Source organism: Cyprinodon variegatus, unplaced genomic scaffold (genome assembly GCF_000732505.1).
Source record: "Cyprinodon variegatus isolate N-32 unplaced genomic scaffold, C_variegatus-1.0 Scaffold156, whole genome shotgun sequence".
NCBI lineage: Eukaryota > Metazoa > Chordata > Actinopteri > Cyprinodontiformes > Cyprinodontidae > Cyprinodon > Cyprinodon variegatus.
In genome coordinates, this window is record NW_015150609.1 from 619,496 (window position 1) to 645,292 (window position 25,797).

Below are 25,797 nucleotides of genomic sequence, written 5' to 3' on the forward strand. Positions count from 1 at the left end.
TATGTGCTTGTTAAACCCTAACAATACCTGCCTGTTACGTGTTAAGGCTAATATTCTAAATAGGACAGTTCTTCTGTCAGGACAGAAAGTTATCATCTTCATTATATCAATAATTTCTCTCACTGTGCATTCGGACTGTCCTTGATCTAGAACACTGTATTATTTTGATATAGCTGGACACAATAAAGTCTCCTCTTGTACAAACGTGTATGATGTAATGATGTAAGACTATGTGTATAAAATGCCTCTTTAACTGTTATTCTGGGCCGACTTTCTGAAGAACCGAGCCCGGTGGTAAGCTCTGCCATATGTAACCTGGGCCATTTGTCTGGTCTGAGTACGATTACACCTTCTGTCCAAATATGTTGTCATGTCTCATAGTAATTTAATACATAAACCTTATAAAGAGCTGATTTAAATTATTTGTTCCGAGTAATTTCTTCTAAGGAAAGAATAGAGAAAGAAAGAGAGAAGGGAGAGAAACACAGAACTTTCTTTTACAAGGTTTAATGATTCCTTCAAAATGCTGAGAAATCATGTTCTAATCATGAGCATTTGATTTGATATAGCTTTGTGATTGGGTCTGCTTTGGCTGGGAATAAACGTGGGCGTGTCTTAATGTAATACAACCAGGAATGGATTTTATTCCACTTTACAAAATGTTTTAAAAGGTCTCTCCTGTTATTTTATTGGTTTAATTATACTACCTAGAGCACCTTTTGTTCAGAAAGGGATGTTAAATATGTATATGTTTAAATATAATTTAGTTAATGCAGAATGTCCCATACCCAGACACTCAAGGAGTTTATTTTGCATAAAAAGTCCTCAGTATTACTATATAAAAGGCATAAATAATGGAGGTAAAGGGTGTTGAGATTAACTGATGAAGCAATGAATTAGTGATTGCAGAATCTTCATTTGAGACTAGATAAGATCCCAATTACGTACTAAGATTAGTATTATTTTATGCAAGTCAATCTAACTTCAATTTTTTTTTAATATTAGCAGTAGGTTGAATTTTAATCAGACTTAGAGCACATTTAACCTAAATGTCCAGGAACCCAGGGGCGGAGCTAGATGGGGGGCAATGGCCACCCTTAGCCTATCATTGGCCACCCGTACCATTTATTTCACTGTAATACAGACGGCGGCAGCAGTAATACTCTCAAGTGGAATATTCAAAACATTTTAATTTTTCCTGAATAACATTTACTTGACAACAAAAACCCTGTGGTTAATTGTGCACATCAATATACTAACATTAAAGATGATAAATACAGAATTCATGCTCTTTTCAGAACTAGATTTTGTGTTATATGGGGTAAAGAGAAAATTATCTCTCTCTGCAAGTCATAGGAATATCCAGTGAAATCATAGATAACTATTTTAATAGAGACGTATTAAATAATCAATTTATGTAGATATTAGTACTTGTAAATATTATTGTTTTTGCAGAATGATTATTGATAAAAGTAACTAATAACAAAGGAAAAGATGTTCGCCCCAGAACTCAAACCTGAAAGAATTGTATCCACTATACCTTTTATCTAGAAATATGTTTAAATATATGAGTCTATTTGTTAGGAAAGGGAGTAGGAAAGGATATTTTGTCTTTATTTAGAAAATATGGATGTTGTGCTCATTCATTTTCCTCTTGGAACAGTGTAGATCAGAGGTCTTCAACAGGGGGTCTGCGACCCCTAGGGGGTCCACAGAGGTACTGCATGGGGGTCGTGAAACTTTTGCATGATTAGTCTTTTTTTATATATTCCCCCCTGCAATTTTTTCCACTAATTGCAATGTCTTTAAATACACATTAACATGAATTCAACACACTGCAGTAAACCGATAAATGGAGGCAGAAGATGTCTTTCAGTCATTAATGCACACATTCAGCGACACACAGGAGCTCTTTCAAGCTGGGCACCATTTCATTCACAACACCTGTCCCATCAATCAGGAATCAGAAATACTTTAATAATCCCAGGGTGAAATTACTCCATCTTTAATAGAGTCACTATAGAACCACTTTGATATAACACAATTTCATACAATATATATAGTTAGGGGGTTTCTCGCTCCATCTCGATATCAGTTTGGGGGTCCTTGGTCTGGAAAACGTTGAAGACCCCTGATGTAGATTGACCCTGAGGTTCTGGCTCCTATCAACTTTCGGCCCCCCCTCAGTCTACATTGGTTATTGCCTGGTCACCCTTGCGAAGATTTTCTGGCTACGCCCCTGCAGGAACCATTTTCAGAAATGCTCATTGGTTTTTAACTTCATGACCCATTTCATGATATCATTTACATTGTGTTAGAAATAAACAACACTTTAAAACATTTGCAGTGACGCCTCACCTTAAAAGCAAAAGCAAAAGAAAGCTGATTGCTGTTCAAAGGTTGGTAATATGGTGAAATCACCCAGCAGGCTCAGGTTTATGGAGGACCAACTTGCCATATTTAATAAAAGAAATACAGATATGAATAAATGAAACAGAAAAGAGAACTTTTAACTTAATATTCTGAGCTCTGTGAGTTAAAAAGATGGGCCTCCAAGCAATGGGCAGAAGTTGACCCTTTAAGACACAGCCTTCCTCATTTGCATAACGAGGCAGAAATGCAGACAGAAATGTAAAAACAATAGGCAGAAATAAATACCGGTAGCATGGAAGAGATAAATGCGGTAAAAGTTACAAAGGAAGAATAGACAAATATATTATCACATGCAAAAAAATAAATACTTAAAAATAAGTAATATATAAATAAAGTTGAAGATTATAAGGGACAAAAAATAAATAATTATTACAAAGGCAAATAGATAAAGAAGCTAATTAAAAGAGATTCATACATTTCTGCCTCACTGTATAATTTATTTTCTATCTACATTTATTAGTTTATTGTATTTTCGGTGCAATTAATTATATGCTTATTTATTTATTGAGCATTTATTTATTTATGTATTTATTTTTCAATATGGCAGTTTTTCCTCCATACAGGTTGGGTTGTTTTGCTGCTGTCTGTCTGCAGTCCCACACCAGATTTTAGTTCCTCCCTGCGCTCCAAGGCAGTGAGGAGGATCCCAGCTTCAGTCGCGCTCCGCGCCCTGTTTTCCGGGGAGCCGCAGATCCAGCCCTTCAGTGCGCCGCTCACTACGTCCCGTCCCTGAGCAGTGAGCTGCCCACCGCACACATTTCTCCTCTCCTCTGCTCGGATCTTATCTTTACTCCAACGGAGCTCTTTCTTCTCCTTGTTGTTTTGCGTTTCTGGCACATATTGGAGTCCAGCGATCCGTTCCGTGCGTAATAGCGCGCGTTATAACCATTGCGAGGCTGCGCCTCCGCCAGCAATGGATTGATCTCAATTTTTTTTCTCTTTCTTTTTTTTTTTTTTTTACGACCTGTGCTCCGACCAAGTTGAGAAAAGAGTCTCTAACCTGCGGCTCTCTCCTTCCAGCTGCATGTTTCACCAGAGGACCTCTGAAACCACCTGGATGTGGATGTTTTTGCACATTTTAGGACTTTGAACTTTTTTTTTTTTTTTAAACCCTCCATGGTGCATTTGCCGGAGGTTTGCCTGGGATTCTAAGGATATATATTTTATTTTAGGGGGAAGCTTTTGAACATCATCATCATCTCCGTGGTTCCTGAAGCCTGCAGAGATTTGTTGGTGAAAAGTGATGGCCGAGCGGGGAGCCGTGCCGCTCCTCTCTCTCCTCTGTCTCACCTTTCTCTTCACGCAGACCACCGCGGCAAAGCATGTCGATAAAGGTAAAGCCATCCTGAGCTGCTTTGCTTTCTTCCTCCTCGCATAGGTGGATCGCGGCTTTGGCTCTGAAACCAAACTCTTACGCATGGAAAGGAAAGGAAAGGAAAGGAAAGGAAAGGTTCTGTGAAAATGAGCCATGTTGGAGGCGCTCTCTGAGCTGCGCTTAGGTCAGCCGCCCATTAACTTTGAAAGTAGGCTACTTCTCCACAGCCAGATCAGCTCAACATGCTGCCAACCAACCCCTTACCTCCTTTTGTCTCCTTCTACCTGGGCTGAAACATGCAGACATGCGGTGTAGCCGCTTCCCCTCCAACACTGTCGCTCCTAAAACACATCTGTAGATGTTTATTTATTTATTTGTGAAACATGTCTGCATGTATCTGTGATGCTTTCTGCCAAATAAGCAGTGGTGCACTGATCTGCCTTTTCCTGACCAATAACTATTTTAGATTATCTTTGTCTGATGTGCTATTTTTTATTTTTGTTTTTTTTTATTTGGCTCATTTTCTTTCATCAAAATGCTTATAAATGGATATATGAAAGAAAAAAATCAGTTGCGGGTTATTTGGTTTAGTGGTTTGGAATCTAGCAGAGTAGGAGATAATTATATGATTAGAGCCATTTCAGCATCAAAGCATATTTTCCTTTCTTTCTCAATTCCTTAAATACATCCAAACAGGGGTGGTTCTATGCCAGATTTACCAGGGGGGCCAGGGTGGGACTAGTGCTGTTTTATGGAAGCATCAAGCAAAAGCGTTAAAGCAAAAATAGGGAAAAGGTTCATCTTTTGACGTATTAAGTGAATTAAAAGAGTCATTTGCAGCTCTAGAAACCTGAAGCTGAAGTACAACTATATATAAAACTGTTTAGAAAAAAAAAAAATGAAATTTGTTCAGACCTATCAGTTGCAGTTTCGGTTCGAGAGCATATTTTCTAATATTTAACTTTAATTCATTTTGTATTATGTCTTTAGCACAGGGCCAGTTCAACAGGAGCACTGGCCCTGGTCGGGCCCCTGTCTAGAACTGCCAGTGGAGCAAAACAAAGACTTCTCACCATTCTTAGTCTGCATGTGTTTTAAAACTTGATACTGATGCAATGTTTTTTAGATTTTAGTAAACCTCTGGTAAAGATTAAAGTTTTGATGAATGGATCAGTCCTCTAAGGGAACCTGGATATCGATTGTATAAAGTCTAATAAAAAAACTTCTGGCTTATTAATCCAAATAGTTGAAGTTCTTTTTATTTTATTCGTAATTGATCAAGTTGAATATAGCAGATTAGAACTGATTGACACATTTCTAAAGCAAATATTCATTAGTGATACCTGTGAGCTAATCATAGCACATCATCAGTCCAACAGAGATCTCATTACTCCGGCATCAATACATGCTTAGAGGATAGATAATCAGGAGGAAAGTTTTTAGCTTCTTCCTTATTTTCTAAAGTTACGAGCAGTCGAGTTGTTGGCGTGAAAGTAAAGATGTGTTTCTGCAGCATTTTGGGAAGCTTCTAGATTAAAGGGACACTCATGATTACCCAGCAGTTCTTAAAGCATGCAGAAACGTTGACATGATTTCACCCAATGTGCACAGATCAGGCTTCTCCTAATACCGATTTTCAGCATCATGTAGTTCTGACCTGCTTTTAGCCCATTAAGAGCGAATCAGAGGAAAATTAGCTGATTATAATCTTTTTGTTTTTTTGGTCATATCATTAATTTATCTCAAAGCTTGAAGGCACAGTGAAGCTCAACAGCATGCCATCAGGAAAAGTTGAACATTTCCGACTGTTGTGCAACATGCCCCACTTTCTCTCCCTTAATTCTTGTGATATGCAAAATAGCTCATGTGTCGTAGTGAGAAGAAGTCGTCTCTGAAAGCATCTTCTGTTGTTTGAAAGGATGAATAAACGGAAAGTGATGGGCCTGTGCTAGCTGTTGGACCCGCTTGCATGTGGAGGCTGATGAAAAACCCTCTGCTAAATGAAAAGCGCTCTGCAGCAGTGGAAGAGAAGGAAGAGAGAGAGGAGGGAAAAAGACGAAAAAAAAAAAAGCCCCTCCTTTGCTTTGGTGGAGTTTAGTACAAAAGAGAGATGGGGGTAGGGTTGAAACAGGCTGACTGTCTGGAAAGTAATAAAACCAGGAGATTAAGGGGTCCGGGGAGTTCCTCTGGGAGCTTTGATTGATTCCAGAGAATTGGGCCGGGACCCACACGCAGAGAGTCTCACGTTACTAATTGTGGGGTCCCCCCCCCCCCGCCTTCCGTTCTTCTGAAAGTTTCTGTCTATTTAAAACTCATTTTTTGAGGTCCTGACTGAGGCCTGAACTTATCTCTGTCAAAGTTGGCAGATCTGTGGCTCAAACTTGAAAAGTTTAACCTTCTCTTCAGTTTAAGACCCAGTTTTTTTATCCTCTTCTCTGATATAAGCCACCAAATCTGAGCCAACCTGCTGCTCTTTTCCCTCCTCTGCAGCTTTGGAGGAGTTGTTTGGATTTTTTGAAAGCTTTAATAAGTTAGGCTTTTGTAAACAAACCCCAGTCAGAAGAGTATAAAATCCATTTAGACACTATCTTATCTCCGTAGGCCTCCTGGGAGGGAGTTGTGTGCTGATTGTCTCCCTGTGGACAGTGCAAACAACTTGCTGAAATGTGCAAACATTCGCCAATCCTCCGCACTTACAGTGCTCGCTCTCCCTCTCTGGGATCTTATCCTCACAGACCACCTTGAATGCAACTCTGCAGAGGCTTTCCAAACAACCTCTTGTTTTCTCTGCAGCGTGTAGGGTCTTCCCGGTGGAATTCGCCTCTAAGAACATAATTTAGCACCTTTTGCGGTGTTGTTTGGGAAGCTCTGGTGGTCCTGCATTCCAGCCTTCCAGGAGAAAAGCGGGAAGACTCGTAATCTAATTTGTAACCGTGGCTTATTAAGCTCTTCTTTAACCTCTGACTCCGTTTCTTTTTTAGCTCAAATGGAGGAATCTTTTGCACGTGTTGGTCTCAGCTGTTAGTTGAGGATGGGAGGGGGGCATCATGCAGACTGAGGCAGTCTCTTCTGGGCAGAGGGAGCTGTTTACTGATCATTTATTTATGGCTTCCAATCGCTCATAATGACCCCTGTCCATGAGGGATGGATAATTGTACACTTGGCAAACTGTTCGACTCCTCTGCCTCACTAATGAAGCTACCCCTTTTGGATTTGGTGCCGCTTGTGCTAAACTGGGGGAGGGAGGGGGGGGGGGTTCTTTTGGTTGATGCTCTGTTTCCATAGCAAGGTGAAGCCCTAGCCTTATTTTGCTTTTCTAAATCTAGATTAGTGGAGGCTTAAGGGAAAGCAGTTACTGAGGCAATTTGGGGCAAAGTGTCGCTGCAGTTAATCACTCGTAATTGAAAGTGTGAAAGAGGGATCAATATCTGCAGGATAGATGGCTTGACATCTGTCTGTGGGCCGTGTTGGTCCTCATGGGATGGGGGTCAGCTATGTTCTGCTGACAGGGTTCACCTGCCATCTGAACCCTGCAGGTTAAAGTTGAGGCTGCATGCATGAATTCTTATGATTTGATTTATATTCAGTAAAGAACATCTGATTTCTCTGGTATTAATCTAAGTTGCTGAAAAATAGGACATTTTGTTAGTAGTTTTTCTGTTTATAACCATTATTTGTATAGTATAGACCTTTTGGCTGCTCTGCATACATTGTATTGAAGGATTTGGTTGTTTCAAGAAGAGCTTTAGCAGAAGTACGAAACACTTTGTGTTTCTTAGAAGTAGTGATGATTATATAGTCTAACTGCTGGGAGGAAGAACCTGTAAAAGGCTCCAGACTAGGGCCGAGCAATGAATTCCACTTGCAGTAGAATCCCAGTTTAACTAGATTAATATTTTCAATTAAAGAGGCCCTCGGACTTGGTCTCATTAAATTGAACAAAAGTAAGACCCTCACTTTCTCACTCCAGCCCTATAGGTGACAGTAATGTGCTTAAAGTGGGTCTGCCGCCACACAGAGGGGAAAAGATAGTTGCAGCTAGGATCCGGTCACGACCCGATCTCTAATGGAAGCACAATCGGCTCATGAGTGCATGCCATTCATCCAGGTCGCCATAAATAATATAAATACAATATTAAAAGTACTGATTTTTCAATTATTAAATCATCATAAAATTGCTAAACTACATCCTATAAAAATGATTTAACTAATTTTCTTAGAACTGGATGCAAAACATGATACATCACGATTTTCGTCATTTTACTTGACTTTCTTTAGATTATGCACAATATACAATGAAAGTACAAAGAAAGGCAAGTTTAAAACTCAAAATGACATTGATATAAAAAAAAGGCTGCTGGGAATAGGGTAGGATCCAATTTCCGGGACAGATCGGGCACAGATGACTGATAAAAACACACATTTATTGTCTTACAAAATTTATTATTAACCTTTTACACATTGTAGTTTAGTACGCCTATTATAATTTGGGATATTTTCAGTCTTTCTATAAAGCACAATTAAGGGCGACCCGGATGTATTCTGGTTGCGCAACTGAGCTGATGGTACGGATCAGGCTACCATTTCCAATCGACCCGTGACATACAGATCAGTTCAATTAGAAGTAGGGATGCACGATATTGGGATTTTGGCCGATATCCGATATGCCGATATTTTAAAACTCATGTAGCCGATAACCAATATCGATACCGATGTTAAAGCTGGACAAAATAAGTAGTCATTGAAAATAGCAGTTTTGTTATCCATTTCTGACACTTTGAAAAATAATATACTCAAATATATTTTCATATGCTGAAATCAAATTGATTTTTAAAAACGCGGTATCAGTCTATTTTACTTTCAAAATCTCGTGAAATTCCATCGTTCTGTTACAAACTCTCGTGATATTTTGCGAATTCCTTTTGTTAGTAAAATAGATCGATACCGCGTCAATATATCAACATATAAAAATATGGCAAAATTTCTTGAATTTTCGGGGGATTACGTAGCATAATGATGACATATAGCAATATTTCATTAGTAAAAGAGATTGATATGGTGTTTTTAAATGGCAATATATCAGCATATGAAGATATTGTGATATTTTAATTTATCAATATTTTTTCCCTCATCTTTAGAAGTTTTTAAGTCTGTAAAAAAGAAGTTTTTGAGGAAGAAGAAGTAGTATTTTTTATTTTTTTTTTAGACTTTAGAAACTCAGAAGCTGATCAAATATCGGGTTAAATATCGGTGGGGTGGCCGATGTCCGATATTCAGTTTTAAGGCCGATACAGGCCGATACCGATAGGGGGCCGATTATATCGTGCATTCCTAATTAGAAGTGAACATTTCCACCAACAATGGACTCTGGACAAATAAGCTTTCAAGGTCATGAAAACACTGATACCCTGGAGTGAAACAATTTATTTTTAATAAAAGGGTAATTTTGGCTGAAAGTAATTTAGATTTTTGGCTAAATCGTTCAGCCCTACTTCTTCGTAGGCTTGTCAATCATACCCAAACACTGTATCCAGATACGGTACTGATTTGATTCGGTACGGATACTAAAAACATGCTGTTTGCATAACTTTGCTTTGTTCATTTTAAATTCCCGATTGTTTTTTCACATGTGAAGGCTAATATCCCAATGGTATCAAGGTGTCAATACCCAGTTAGAAAGTTTAGCATGGTTTCAACCGTCCTTGTTAGGACCCTCAGGGTGCAGCAGTCTGCTCCAGTCCTGCAGCACTTCCATGCATGGGTTAAGAGACATTGTCCAACAGAGATTTGATTCTGTCTCCTGCCTCCTCAGCTGTGTTCAGCTGCATCCTGGGTCAGAGCAGCCTTCCTAATGAGCTCATCCAAATGCTTCCTCTGCTGTAGATAAACATCTGATGTTGGTCGTTTTCAATATCTGTATCAGTCCCATAAGTAAATTGATGATTAAATTAATGATTTCTGTCTTGTTGCCGTCTGTCCGTAACAGAAGCAGAGAAGCAGTGGCAGCACTATGATTTTGTTTATTCATTGAATATAACTACAATCAGATATTGATATATTTCCCACCAAAAATTCAAATTGATGCCTCCTTATATTGCTAAAAAACATTGTTTCCTTTGCTGAATTTCCACAATGCACCTGCCTTCAGGGTCTGATTGAGTGAGGGATTTAAGGACAGGTGTGGTCCATCCAGGTGATACCTGGACAGATAGTTTTCTGTCTGAATAAAAGCTTCTATCCTGTTTTGGACGCTTGTGTCGTGAGCTAGTCCATTAAACTGCCTCTAATGAAAGATAGAAATGCAACAAGAGACGACGGAAATCTGTTGCTCCTCGACTGAGGCGTCCATCTGTCCCAGCCTCCGCCTACCCGTTTCCACCAGTTTTTCCGTGGGCATCCCCTGGCACTCCGAGGCCAGCTGGTCGCTTTAATTTCTCCCATAAATCTTCAACTTCTCAGCTTGTTTCATCCCAAAACAAGGAGTAATTCCTACTTTTTCAATGTTTTCATCCTGATCCATCTCTGATTATATTTATTATGGTCATATTCCATCCACTCCAGTTGCTGACCCACTAGATTCATTATATCCTAATTTATCGAAAAACATTAGATGGATAAAAAAAATAACAGAAAGATCACTCTCTGAGCAATAAAAGTTAGCAAAAGTAACCTTCTTTAATCGTAACTCTAACAAAGAGGCGCTCAATCAGCAGGCCGCCTAGTTGTGATTGGTCAGAGAGCTGCTCTCTCTCTTCAGCTGTGATTTCCTCCTAAAAGCTGAACTTCAGCTCCTCTTTGGGGAATCTCCTGCTGAGCTAAAAGAAGATATCAGAAGCACAGGTTTTCTTTTGCTGCTGTCTGGATGTCTGTCTGACCTTTTCATGTAAAAAAAGAAACAAAACAAAGGAACTGTGGAATATCGTCTGGAGACCAGGAATGTTTCCGTTTGGTTACCTGTGAGACATTAGAACAGCTTCATCTGCTACAGGATAAACTGATGTAAAAAGAAATATTTATATCTCAGTTTTTTTTGTTTTCTCATACTTGTAAAAACAGAATGAAAGTCCAAATGAGAATGTGGTGGTTTTTGGCTCTCAGCGCTGCCCTGTTCTGCTGGGATAGATTCATGCTTGGGCCTAATGAGCTCTGCAGGAGCTCCTTTATCTTCCTGCTGGGTGACATGCAGATTGCAGCGCTCCGGTGGCCCAATCCCCAGTTTCTGATTTAAAATAGAGAAGCCACTGCTGCAGAAGGGATCCCATGCATTCTGGAGAAGTTTGGGATGTAATTTAAGGAATTGTCAGCTCTGGATACCCGTGAGGTAACAGGTTGCTATAGAAAAACCTTTGCTATGCCAATATTTGATCTCCCTCTTGATGAGGTTCTGCTGGAGGTTTCTTCCTGTTAAAAGGGAGTGTTTCCTCTCCACTGTTGCTACAAGCATGCTTAGTGTGAGGGATTGCATTCGATGCAATCAGCTGGTTTTCCTTAGATAGAAATCTATGAATCAATTTGACTGCATGATCTGGTTGAATTGTAAAGTGCCTTGAGATGAAATGTGTTGTGAATTGCTGCTATATAAATAAATTGAACAGAATTTTCTTATTTATTCAGAATTTTAAAACTGGTTAAAAAAGTTTGAGAACTTAGTATGTTTGAATCTAGAACTAGGATATAAAAAACAACCCATGTAGGAATCCCATGGAGACATAAACTACTAAATCTCAGCTTGTAAAGGTTTACAGTGATTTTAAGCACAGTGCTTTAGATGGATACCTGAGACTTTGATAGATGCTTCCTAAAAATGTCAAGAGTTGGATCTGGAAGCATACCTCCGTAATCTACAAAGACATCTGGATCAAATCTTCTTTGTTTTGGCTAAATGTTAGTGGGACGCTTTTCCTTTTTAACCCCAAGTTTAAACTGTTTACATAGAAAAGGAGGATTCCTCTGACACAGGAGTGCAGTTGGAGCCCTATGCAGGCCTGTCAGCGAATCCTGCTCGGACAGCGAGCTGTCATCTTCTGCTGAAATATGTCCTGTAATATTTATGTTCTGCTACGCTGCAGTCCCAGTTTCTCATGCTCTTGTAAGCAGCTTGGCATTGTCCAGTTGTTGGTCGCATACAGAAACATTCCAGGGTCAAGGAGCACGTCTTCTCTTGCTGCAGAGGAAAAGAAAACACTGTCTCTTCTTGTTCTTGCATTAGAGTGAAAGATTTGAAGGAGCTTTAGAAGCTCATTTAGTTTTAAGAGCAAATTTCAGCTTGAAGTGTCCCTAAAAATTAGTCTTAAAGGTTAAAGCAGGTTATGCATTTCAAATTAATGCAGGCAAACAGAAAATGTTTTACATAGCGGGAGAAGGAAGGATACAATCTTTACACAATGTTGGATAGAAAACTAAGATAAGGACTATAACTTTTATCTTTTCACCTTAAACTATGCAGAGATGTCGATTATCCTGCAGACTTATCATAAATCTCTGCAGTCCTGAATATGATTGGTCCAATAAACATCAAACCCTACTTACAACCTTAGAAAGATTGATACTGTTCTTCAGGAACATGGATTAATAACCCTCATTTGAATGCAGCGTCGCTGCTGGATGTCCAGCACCCTGTGGCTCACAGACATGAATTTATTCTCTGCTGTTTTTCTGGAGGACATCCAAGCGGTGATGATTTTTCCCACAAGTCTTTTCTGGAGGGGAGTTCAGGGGAAAGTGGATTTTGTTTGATGATATTTATAGAACCAAATGCAGCCTGCATCTGGAAGTTATCTGTTATTTCTATTAGTTACTCAGATTGCTGAGTTTTTTTTATCATTATGGCATTGAGGTATTTAAAATTTTAGATAGAGCTTTATAGAATATTAGAAAGAACCAAAATAGAGTCTTTTAGTGCAGAAATGTGAGGCTGCTTAAACATGTCCATGCAGTGTACAGAGTATGTAGGTACTATGTTGTTGTATTGATGCAGCGCTGCATGGAGATGATTGGAAGGCTCTGCAGAGGGGCTCATGAAGCCCTCTTCAGTATTAGTTTATTTGTGTGTTTTTTTTATATATAATTACATTATAGTTGGATCTACTGGATAGTTTGATATATTAGTAACCAGAACTGTATCAATATCTTGTAGAAAAGTAACTTTTCTATTCTAAAGCATTTTTCAATGTATTGAATTTTCTTTTCTGTTTGCTCCAAGTCGGCCGTGATCATCATCTGAGGCTGCGGGGAAAAACTTGTACCTGAATGTAAAGCTGAAGTTCAGCTGAGCTAAAAATAGTATATAGTCTATAGGTGTTTTCCTGTGGCTGAACTCACAGCTGGTAATTCAGGTTCACCCATTAGGGAGGAGGTGTGTTAGGGCCTTAAAGCTTCTCAGCAAATTAAGGCATGACCTGGTACATGAACAATCACTGGAAACGCTGCAGTTTGAATCATTCCCAACAATGAAAACTGCAACTTGGATTCCTCTTAAAATACTGTGATGGCTCCTCATATCTATGCTGCTGATTTGTGCTTCATTTTCCTTCTAAGTCTGCAGCTCTGAGACCCGAAAGCTTCTTTTTGGGGCTTTCTCTACTTTAATAGTGCTGCTGGAGAGCAACCAGATAAACAGACATCTTTGTTGAAGTTTATAACATGGTCATTAGCATGTCAGTTACTTTTCAAAAATTGCATGTTTATTTTGCTGAAAAGTTATTTTTGGGTTTTGATCTGGGATATATGATGCTTTACTCAGGTCGTCATGGCTTAGGGGCCTTGCAGGTTTCTAATGCTTAAAGAGGACTTTAAAAAATATATTATTGGATGATGGAGGTGGGCATTGATCTTAAGTAAGGGTTTAGTCAGAATAAGAATTTAGTTTTGTGGTCTTTCTGATTTAAAAACTCCAGAAACTGGGTTATTTGAATTTTCCTTTTTTCCCCTTCTTTTCTTCCATATGGGGCATTGAACATTTAGAATAAAATGTTTAAATGTGGTAACTATAACATGTAGGGATATAGATCATACTTTTTTTTATATATGTATATATATATATATATATATATATGTAACTGCTGTCCCGAAGAAGTACATTTATATATATTCTTCAAGAGCATTGTTTGTGGTTGTAGGGCTGCTGTAAGCCCTCAGAGCCACACGCTTACCTAGGAAAGACTGCCAAGAAGTAATGGGTTGTTTTGAATCATCATGTTTATCGCTCTCACAATAATATCAGTCAATAGGGTGGTAAGATTTTAATTGCATACCACCCAGCCCTGATGTGGTTTAATTGGTCTAGGGCCATTTAAACCAGATCCTTATTGGATCAAAACAGTCTAAATGAACAATAAAAAAGACCCTGCTTGGAATGAATCGCTCTGCCTGTCATGAGTCTATAAAATGACTTTGCAATATTTGTACAAAGTTTCCAATTATAAATGAGTTTTGAAATGATTCCAATTCATTCAGATGCTGCTTTAGATCCTGTGTTGCTCCTTTCTATCCAAGTACTAGTCTCTGATTCTTCAGCCTTCATGATCCTCACCCCCCCCCATCCCCCATCCCCCAAACATGCAGACAGAGGAACTTCCTATTTGCTGAGAGGGTGTGGAGAGCAGGCAGCGACAGAGGGACGACTGAGCGCTGCTCGGATGAGTTTGCTGCAATCGTCTTGAAACCGGCTGTGGCTCTTGGCAGCGTCACGCACGGCTGGATGCTGTGTGTTTGTGTGTGTGTATCGATGGGCGGGTATTTTTAGTTGTATGCCACCTAACCGGGGGACAAACAGATGTTTTACTCCTGAAGTTCAGTTTTTCCAGATTTGAATGAACTTATTTTGTTCATGATGGATCAGTCTTATAAACTGCTTCATTATGTTTATTTTCTTTCAAATGAGCTGTGACTTATAAAATGTAGTTATTTGGTTTCTCAAAAGAAAAAACCTTGAAAAATGTTCAGAAGGATGGTTGGTTATGAAACTTTGATGTTTCTTCGACTCTGCTCCCCCCTTCCCCACTCTGCTTCCTTCATCCAGCCGAGGTGCTCTGGGTTTGGAATGATCCGCTGTGGATTTGTTGAGTCGTGGCAGAACAAATCTGTTTGAAGCTGCTGTTTTGTTCTCTCCCCATAATGTTCGTGGACTGTTGGAAACTTGTTTCCAGGATTCGGAGCATCCAACAGAAGCCACAGAAGTTTTGCAGCACACTTGGCACACAGCGAGTCACGGCGTCAGCAAACTGAGGGAGCCGTTTCCTGCTGCCTGTACTTTTCCATGCTGCTGCCTTCGTTCCTAGAGCAGCGTCCGTCTCAGACGTTTACTTTAAACATTTGTAGGTTTATAGTCAGAGTCTTACTCAACCCCTCCGCTCAGCCTCATAGTTTTTATTTTGATTTTTTTTTTACCTGCTGCCATGGTGACGTTAAAACCAGCATTTCTGCTTCTAAAGCCAAGCTTGAAACGACTCTTTGAAATGTTCCCGGTCAGATAAAGGCTCTCCTGTTCGAAGGGGAGCTCCCTTTTGGGAGGGAGGGGACCGTTCTGACTGCTTTGACTTTGCTTACCGTGTTTTTGGAGCCAGGGCCTCATCAGCTCTGAGCTCATCCACAGCTAAGCGAGGTCAGTGCAAAATCCGGCCTAAATAAATAGCAGTGATGTAATGGAATTGGCTGCATCGCATCAATTAGGTTTCTTGTGCTTTCACTTGCAAGATGCAAGTCTTTGCACTATATAAACCAGATTACAGCAGCGTGAAATTTGACATGTAAGGAGAGTTTGTCTCATTGTTCTACTTATTTCGTGCATGAAGATAAGCAACTAAAGGCTGGTTATACTGAAAACAGAATAAGAGGCCTGTTGTTTTCACTGCTCATGCGTGTCCTTTGTTTCCGTAGCTGTAAATCTTGTCTTTGACCCTTTGGAGAGATGATTGCCTTCAGAGGAGTCTGTTTTACGGTGGTAGAGAAGAAAAGCTGGGATAGGAAACCTAGGATGAAAGGTATAACAGCTTTTAGGCCCACCATGCCTTCTAGCTGCCTTGGTTTCACACACCTTGTTTTGAAATTGATAAAAAATTAAGTCAGGTTTTGGAAGAAAAAATGTTATCTTTTTAATCTAAAATCATATTTTAAAGGGATTAGTAAAGATGCAGATCCATTCCAGATTATATCTCTCCTGGTAGTGGTGGCGTTGGAACCCCAGCGTTTCTCAGACTTAATAGAAAAAAACAATCTATTCATCAACATTATGATTATATCGGTCGTTATGGATTCTTGCTGAAATATAAATCTGTTTTATGTGATTTGCCTTCATGTACAAACACAAAATGATTAATCTTACTGCTGAAATATTACTCTATCACATTCATTTGAACTAAGTTCAAAACCTTTTCAATTTACCTCATATTTCAGTCTTATTACTCATATTATACTTTTTTGCTTTTAGCTCTTTATGAAGGACAAACTTATACAAAGCACACTAATTTATTTATATGGCAGATTTCAGTAGCAAGACAATTCAAAGTGCTGTGCACAACAAAAACAGGAGAGTAAAAATCTCAAAGACTCCATTGCAGTTCCATAGTAGGACAGAAAAAAACTATTAAAGGAAATAAAAAAGGATCATAACTTGATAAAATGATTAAAAAGTAATAATCAAAGTTATTAAAGATCTGGGCCCTGTCTACTATGTGTTTTGGTGCTCAGCCAATCAATGATTTATAGACTAACAGAAGTATTTTTATGTGTCTATTCTCTGAGATAAGGGGAGGTAGTGTAACGACGTTAGCACTGGGGTGATGTGCTCCATATTCTTTGTTCTAGTGAGGATGCTGGCAGCAGCATTCTAGATCATATGCAGTTGGTGATTGCATTTTTAGGCATTCTTTTAAAAGAATATATTAAATATTATATTAAAGGTGAACTCTTCAGGTGATAGAAGTTATGTCCTAGCTTGCTCAAGTTTCTGCTCGACCACAAATGTCCTCATCTGTACCCATCCACTGCAGTCCACTTGAGGTGCAGCCCGATATTTTGTGTATTAGATAATAGTTGTTCGAACCAGGGGGTGGCACCGAATGCAAAACAGATTATTATTTTTTTTTTTAGAAACTAAACAGAAAAACTGTTGACATTAAAATCACCAATAGGCAGCCTAAAGAGGGATGGAGGTGTTCATCTGTTACCAAGAACAGAAACGGTTAGGCTAAGGAGGCAGAGGGGGAGCAGGTAAGCTCAGAGGGGTAGATATTTCTCCAGGTTGACGGGAAGCATCTGCATTCCTTTTTCTTTTCGTCCCCTTAGCATCTGTCCCTCACCCAGGACTCCACCGCCGCCTCCCGTCCCCGCCCCAGCCTTTAACAGGTCACTCAGCCACAGCGGCGGCGCTGCTGCGAAATAGACGGCGGCCAACAAAGAGCACCTGCAGAGAAATAGCAGGCGAGCAGCATTCCATCACAGGACCCTGAGACACAGATGTCATATGAGACACGAGGGAGGAGGATGGAGAGTGGGAGGGGGCAGAGGTTTTGGCATAGTGGAACAGTAATGGGGTTGGATAGCAGGCCAGCTGCTACCAACAGATTCCTAATGAGGTTTCCCATCAGGAACGCAGGGAGATGAACATTAATGACTACAGTTAAACCTGTCTGTTCATTTATTGGCCCACTTTCAATCATGCTAAGATCAGCTCCCTGACATATTTGTCCCCACATTAATTATTTATTTTTTATTATTCCACGCCACAGTTTACTTGAAAGGGTTTGCAGACAGTACATCAATAATTCTCACTGATGTCTCAATCTTTGTTCGAAGGGTTGATTTATCATTTTTTGCTCATAAAAGTTTATGGAAAAACTTAAGGGTCAAAACATGAAATCGTAATAGATGTTGCAAATTATTTTAAAGTATGTTTCCAATAGGATCAGTGTAGATCCATTGGAAGTTGCCACCAAAATGAGGCAGAGCAAGCAGGTTTATGGACAGAAAATTAATTGTAAATATAATCACCTAAAGCAAGAGCAGCTCAATAGGTGTTTTGAAACGTTTGAAAACCTAGGGTGGCATGCTAATACAGTAGCAGAAGACAGGAGGAGAAAAAAAAAGAACAAGGGAGGTAGAAGAGGAGGAAACTACAAAACCAGGAGTTTTTAATCATCCAACAATGAGACAATCCGTACAAACTCTTCAGAGGAGGAAAACATGTTGCTAACAAAATGAAAAGCCTCCGAAACACAAATGCAACCCTATATGATATTCAATTCAGTTTATTTCTATATTCTTCACAACACATATCATCTCAAGGCACTTTACAGTTCACCAGATCATCCAGTCAAATTGATTCAAAGTTTTCTATCTAAGGAAAACCAGTTGATTGCATCGACTCATTGACTCAAAAGCAATCCCTCACACTAAGCATGCTTGTGGCGACAGTGGAGAGGAAAAACTTCCATTTAACAGGAAGAAACCTCCAGCAGAACCAGGCTCAGTGTGAGCGGCCATCTGCTGAGACCGACTGGGGTTCAAGGAGACAGAAGCAGAGACACAAAAGGGAACTGTAAAAGGCGGCCCCTTCCAGGAAACACAGCCAGGTAGACGAGCTCCGAGCCAGCTCCCATGTCAGAGGATGAAGAGAGCACATCCAGCCAGTCACAGTCAGAGAAACAGGACTACACTGAAAAACAGTGTGATATCATTCCTGTTATTACACAATGCCATTCGGGTTCATCTGGCAAGATCCTGAAGCTAAGGGGAGTGATCTCATATCATTCTCCTTTGTGCTCAGTGTGTCTAAGGATTCCCTCTATGTTTACCTATGTTGTCCAGAATACACTTCAACATCCTTTAACTATTCGAATGAAATTGCAAAACATTCAAAAGTTCACAATATTGACCCCCTCATGCTGTTCAAATCCTATCAGCCAGTTGCAGCTCTGTGTGCGTCTGGCTTCATGTGACCAAGCAGGTACGTGAAACACTTAGGAAGTCTGTGTGTGATGCTCTCATAATCCATTAACATTCAAAGCAGCAGCAATTCCAGAGATCAATTTCTAAGCTACAGCAAAATGTAAACCTCCAGTATTATTAAGTCAGGATTACCATAAAAAAAGATTAACTGGGAAGAAATCAAGCTTTTTGCTTTAGAAGTTCATATGCATTAGGTGCTGAGCCAAATTACAGCCACGGGAAATTAGGTTAACATCGATGCAGTCATTGTTTCTGAGGTTAAACTAAAAGAATGTCTCTATTCCTATTTAATCACAATGATAAATCACTATTTGCGGAGAAGATCTGCATGATTTTAGGGACTAGTCTCCTAATTAGCTCTGGAATCTTCCATGTTTGATCTGAGATGATTCGTCTGAACAAACAATCAATAAAGTGTACCAGTTTTTAACAGTTCCAATCATGCATGTTTTTTGTGGAAAGGGCAGCAAGACTCATCTAATCTGTCCCTTAGCAACCAATAGTGCTCAAATTAGCAGAAAGCAAAATGTCTTTTCTGCTTTTATCCCTAATTTACCTGGAGTGTTCTGAATTAGTCGGAGTGCATTAGCATGTCATTCAGGCTTTCTGGACACCTGTGGAATAAATTCACTCCAAAACTTCCCACACACACGCATTATCCACAGTATACCCTGAAATATTTTGTGTAGTCTGTCTATGCCATATGGCAAATGATATTTTGGTGAAGCGTAGCAGATCTAAATGAAAAAGTCACACAACATAATTTAATTAAACAGGTGTGAAGGCTGCTTAATGCAGGACTGCAGTTTATGTTCACCTCAAGCACCAAGAGTGGATGGTTATTAATTTGGGCACCAGCTTTCACAGTTTTTAATTTCTTCCCAAATAGGAGATGTCAGAGGTGGCTTTAAGTCTTAAAGGATTGGTGCTTTTTGTTGCAGAGTGACTTGGGATCCAATAATAAAGCTCTTTAAACCAATCGGAAAGTGGGTAGGTCAGAGGTTTAAGTGCCTCCTGCAGGGTGGATGCACAGAATGCCTGTTGACGTGGTGTTTCCACCCCCACACTGGCCACGTCAGCAGTTTGTTTCTAATGAGAAAAAAAAAACACAACATTGCAGTACTTCTTCCTTCATTAAGTACATTTTTACTATTTCCTTCTTAGACAGTGCAGAGCTGGAGCCAGAGGAGCCCCTCCTGACAGCAGAACGGTTGGAGAACATTCCTTGCATGCTAGACAGCGGTTGAATGGAGATTTTTATGGGCTGTGTTCCTGCTTGTCCCTCACATACCTATGGTTCATGTGCATGCTGTAGAAGCTTAACCCCCTCATGTGTGACATCTGAAATACAACCGCTGGTTCTAAAGCTATTAAGGGCTGCCATAGATACCCATGCTTAGGAAGTCCTAGGTGAATTTACTGCAAGGGTTGCTTCTATTTATCATTCAGGGGCTCATGTCTCACCTGATTTACAAGCTCATTTAAATGCCCCTTAAAGCATCCCCTGACATTTTCAGAAAATGAATTTATATGGCGTTGTACCAAGATCAATAACCATTTCATTTTTCTGCATTTAGTATGGAAATAACCCTGAACTTCTGTTGCTACACAAGCGAAAAGCAGTTGGAACAACATCTGTGGTCAGATGAGACTAAAGTTGTTAAAATGACTATAAAATTTAACGTTTCGATGTGGAGCCCTTCAGTCAGGCTGTAGCCAATTGAACACATCTGTGTGTACAAATGCATTCACTTTATTGAATACTCATTATTATTTATATAAACTAAAGCGTCTTATTCTCACAGACTAAGGCCGGAGGCTACTATGACGCAAGATGAATACACTGAAAGGCTTCATTTAGGAAGAAGAAAAAAAAGCTGTAAACGTTGAATCCTCCTCCAGTGCAGAATGATCAGCAGCATTTTAGATAAATCTTCAAACACACTAGGGCTTAATGGTAGAGACACTTCATTACTTCATTTTTTTTTTCACTGCAGTCCTTTAAGTGGCAATAAGCTAAGATGAAAAATTCAAGCAGGGTCCTGGTCAGCAAGGTATAATCAATGGATCATTATCTATACCTAAAGCTAAAACGTTTGCTGAGATTGAAAGAATTTATCGTTAATCAGTATAAAAATAAAAAGTAATAATTCGGCACATTCACCAAATCTGGAAGCGGCCATTTTTGCCCAAATATAGTAACACCTCACTCCTGACATCTTCCAGCAGTGACGTCACGGTGCGGTAAGCCTAGCGCCATTCTCCCCGCTTTACAAGCAAAATCAATGGGAACTACTAGACACATCTTCAATCAACAACAGTTATTGAAGATTTCCAGAGGACTTCACCATTGAAATTCACCAGATCTATACTGTAGTTAAACTGACAATGCCCACGTGCATGGCAGTTGGATGTTGGAATACATCGGGTAAAAGTTAAAAAATCATTAGTTATTTCACTTTCTGATTCATGATCCTCCATGGACGGGTTCGTCGTTGGATCGCCAACTTGAAGAGGAAGGATTTACCCTCGAACTTCTGGCCAGAGAAAAAACACATAATATGTAGCCAATATTTGGAAGAAGAATGTTTTCAAGATGACTTGATCAAGATGACTGATAATAGCGCATTGTGACAAACCTGTAGGTGGCAGTAGTGTTTTCTGACAAACATGGATGCCTCCAGTAAAGCACATTTAAATTAAATTACTTTACTGTATTGAACAGTATGTAATAATTTCATATTTTAGGTACTTTCAGAAGTTTGAATTCTGAAGATCACCGGACTTTTCCTTTAAATAAAGCACCTGCTAGCACCCAAATCTGTGCATTCCAGTAGAAATAAGCACTTTTCCAAACAAGAGTTACAGCAAAGTCCTACAACAATGGACATAGGACAAGCAAGCTTTCAAGGCACTGAAAAAAACAGAAACCCTGCAATAAAACATCCACATGATTGTGGTTAGTGCAGGGAAATTGAAATAAATTTGCAATATTGGTTGAAAATAATCACAGTTTTGATTTTTGGTAAAATTGTTCAGCCCTAAAACAGACCATAAAATGCTGTAGCTGTTTTCTATTCAAATGTGAAGCATATAATCATAGAACACTCCAAACCTCACAACCAGAGGTAAACAAACCAACTTCATGAGGCTTGGAGTCGGCCAACAGTTTAGATCCCAAAACATTTTTCATATGTTTTCATGGAGGCCATAATTATGCACAGCTCCAAAATGTCTGACATTATAAAGAACATAGCATATTATGAGGCAGCACATCCTGTGTGACTCATTTTTCTTCTATATTATGAGCAAGAAAGACACAACTAAACGAGTTAAAAATATATACAAGCCAATTGGACCAATTAAAGTTGAGTGAAGGGGTAACAATCATGTGGAATAATCAAAGTTGAGATGAAATATCCCAGCTGAGGAACATTGAACAAATCAATTTGGAATTGGGAGATGACCATAATTTAGAGGAACGTGTTTAAAGCATGAAAACAAGTCAAATAAATGGAAAGTAACAACAGCGACCTCCCAAAAATATAATACAAATATAAAATATATATATATAAAAAATAAGAAAATATTTAATTCCTAAAGATTAAGAGATAAAAAAAACAGTACTATTCCTTTTTGTAAAATATTAATTAGCAATATCTGATCACGATGTTTTCATTTATATCCAGACTGGAAATATTATAGCAGCGTATGGCAACGGGTGGGGGAGGAGCAGCATTGGATCATCCCATGCAGATAATAGAAATTCTGTTACCTGGCATCTTAATAAATTGCTGTAGGCTATAGTTGGGTTTGAAACTTGAGTCATTTAAAAAACCCTCAGATGTTATACCTCACTATCATAAATCTGAGCTGTGATGACTGATCTAAGCAAGTAAGGTCATGTTTTTATAAACGGCATTACTATGAAGCAGACAGAAGAAATTAGACATACAGACTTCATTTGTTTAAAAAAAAAAAAATTGAACTTTATTGATCTCACAATGGAGAAATTTACCTCTGCATTTGGGGAGCAGTGGGCTGCCATTGTGCGGCGCCCGAGGAGCAGTGTGGGGTTAAGGGTCATGTTCAGGGACCCAGAGTGGAGGCTGTGGGGATCAATCCAGGTACTTGCAACCTTCTCAGAGATCTTACTGCTCTATAACCACTAGGCCAACACTTCCCCATTGTAGATTATATTTGGTTTAAATGAATCCCACCACCTTTAGAAGCCGTTTTTCTGGCCTAAATCCATTGAGAACAATGTCTTTAATCTGTCATCGGTTAAAAATCAGTCCTCAGCTACAAGTCAAACGTAGATAACAACCCTCCGTTTAGCTGTTTTAAAGTCACATCAGTCACCAAGCAAATATCTTTACTAGATGCTGAGAAATAAACAGCTTTGCCAATGTTTACCAAGCCACTTAACACGTGTTTCAATCACTTTAGCTCAATTAACTTCATGTATTTCAGTAATTTTTGGGGTTAATTGCAAGATACTTAATTTGAATATTCAATTCCATTTGACATTTCATTGCTGGCTTTGTTCCCTTTGTTATTCAATGTGCTTTACACACAAACACTCTCAAAAGTACAGTCTTCCTTAAAAGATTAGTTGAGCTGATTCTGGACATGTTTTACAGCTCATTTGGTACTTTTACTCCAATGGTGCTGGTTTGATTTTTGAGAGGGATTTTTGTATTGAGTTATGAAAAACACTATCAAGTTATGCTTGCCTTAGAGACTTACCTGATTTTAAATTAAATTATAATGGATCTTTAATCAGATTTAAATACATTTTAGTTAAAGAAACCAAAAAAGTCCTATTTCCTTTCCAACATACTTAATTAACGGATAGTATCCAAGTGTTGTGGGTTTTCTGGTCACTGTGTCTGCAGTCTGTGTAGATAAGATTTCCTGAGGGGAAACAATTGTGTGAAATGCAGGAAGCCATTAGGAAAGCAGGACTCGTGTCTCTCCCTGCTGAGTAAATAGTGTCTGGGCCTCACCCCATTTCATCCACTTTTGAATGAGCCCAGCACTTGTAACAATAAAGGCAGGAAATGAACTGTACTCACACAGAAGCATGCTCATTGTCTTCCTAATTGACAAAACTAGGTTGGGGAAATAAAAATAGACAATTTTGGCCCCCCTTTGGGTTTGACAAAAATAGCTCAAAACACAGAAGGTGTGGTCAAATGTCAGCTAACAAGGTGCTTTTTTTCTTTAGCATTATTTTTCAATTTTGTTTCGCGAAATACCATTTAGAGTTGGAGCTGAACTGCACTGCTTAAGGGTATCAAAAACATGCAAGTGCGTCATGGGAAGAATGAGGGCAGGAGTGGAAACGAAAGATGTCGCCCAGTGGCAGATTATGTTCGGGGCAATCTTCGCACTTAGCCGACCGGTTTGGGACGTTCTCAGTTTTCTCTGGCATGCAAACGGGACTTAAAGCCAGACAGTATTATGCGAGCTGTCGCCTGAGAAGGCCTCAAGGGGAAAGTTGTTGTCCTTGGGTTAAGCCTATAGCAGTTTGGTAACAGTGAGGACAGAGGTTTTGGACTTTTACCAGTCTAAGTGCAGTTTAAGATTACCATGCTTGTTGCTTTATTTACTAACATTCAGAAGACCCAATTTCTAAATGGCCACTTTGGTTTCCTAGCCCAGTGCAGGATCAGTAATTATCTGATCTACATTTAGTACTCAGTGGTGTAATTGATATTCGGTTTAGTCCCCCCAGATTAAGTGACAGTTAAGTAGGTTAGCATTGAGGATTTTCCCAGATTAATTCTAAGAGTCCAATCTGAGTGGTCTGGCCGTGCTCCCTGTATCGTCCCCAGTGTCCAGGCGCCTTACCTGGGATTTGCTGGCATATGAAAGGGAAATGAGATCAGAGGTGATTATAAATCCCAGCATAAAGCCTTTCCCTGGAGAAAATTAGATGCACGCATGGCATTGTCATTCACCAGCTGCTCATGCCCTCATTCCTCCTAAATTGATTTAGGCTGTTCAGGTGAAAAGAGGACAAAATGTCCTCTGGATTTGGGTCAGTTTGGGGTATCTGCTCTTCCTCTCCATTGGCTTTATTACTTTTTATGTTATTTAAAGCAACCTTAACTTTTTTGTTACTAGTAGTATCAAATTCCAGATATGTAAATTTACACTGATATTTTGTTCCATTCCTTCTGAACCTGTAAGACGTTTTTCTGCCTAAACCATTCTATATTTTACTTCCATGTATTTTTTTTTATCAAAATAAACAGTGAGAAACACCTTTTTTTGCTGTATTTAACTATATATCGTAAAGTCTAAAGGCAGCTGTTTGCTTCTTATCCCCAGAAGACTTTTAGAAAATATGATTATGGCCCCAGATCAAGCCAAAAATAACTGTTTCTATTGTTCGTCAATATTTGATGATACCATTAAACATCTCTTTACAGTACACTATTAGTAGTCCCCCTTATTTCCTGGTACACAATGGTGCAGTCTACCGCAGGACGCCTCTCACAGATCAGGTTTCAATTTATATCCCCAAGGGGGATGTTTCTTACAAGCTTTGACAACCAACAACTTTAAGTACTGAATTCTGCCTTAAGTCATGTCTGTTCTCTGCTGTAAAGTAGATTGGTTTTAAGCCTCCCAAATATGACATTTTACCAGAGGAAGGTCAACCAGTTAGCCCTTTTTAAGAAAAAAAAATACAGGGAACAATACCAGAACAAATGAAAATAGAGTGTAGATAACATTATACAGATTCAGTTAATGGTGAGATTTGAAAATGATTATACATGGCAATAATCACTGAGCTATTATAAGTGCATGTAGGAAGGGACTAAATAATAATGCACTTGTCTAAAAATGGGGTTTTAAAGATGGTCAGATGAGCTGGAGCTTTGAGTTAACCCCTTGGTGGTAACATACTGCAGTAAACGGAACTGCTTTCTAGCATCAGTAAGAAAAATAAAAAGTCATTTGTGAAATTGTTGGAAGGGCATAAGGACCTGCACCCAACCTTAAATGAAACATTGCATTTCACACCTATCGTATTTTCAGCCTGCTTCCTATTTACATCTTCTCCATTGACTGATTCTCCCCACATCCCA

At 39.2% G+C, this 25,797-nt stretch overlaps 1 protein-coding gene across 15 annotated transcripts in view; it reads left to right on the plus strand.

Annotated features, from left to right (window-relative positions):
• Nucleotides 1–3,144: 3,144 nt before the first annotated feature.
• neo1 (neogenin 1) overlaps nt 3,145–25,797 on the plus strand; it is a 230,847-nt gene continuing 208,194 nt past the window's right edge. For 11 of the 15 annotated variants that reach the window (XM_015377554.1, XM_015377555.1, XM_015377556.1 and 8 more), the window contains exon 1: nt 3,146–3,767. In XM_015377554.1, coding sequence (XP_015233040.1) covers nt 3,677–3,767 — 91 coding nt within the window. In that variant the 5' untranslated portion in view covers nt 3,146–3,676. Of the gene's footprint in view, nt 3,768–25,797 lie in introns of all 15 variants that reach the window. The other 4 variants (XM_015377565.1, XM_015377567.1, XM_015377569.1 and 1 more) reach the window with 2 other exon arrangements.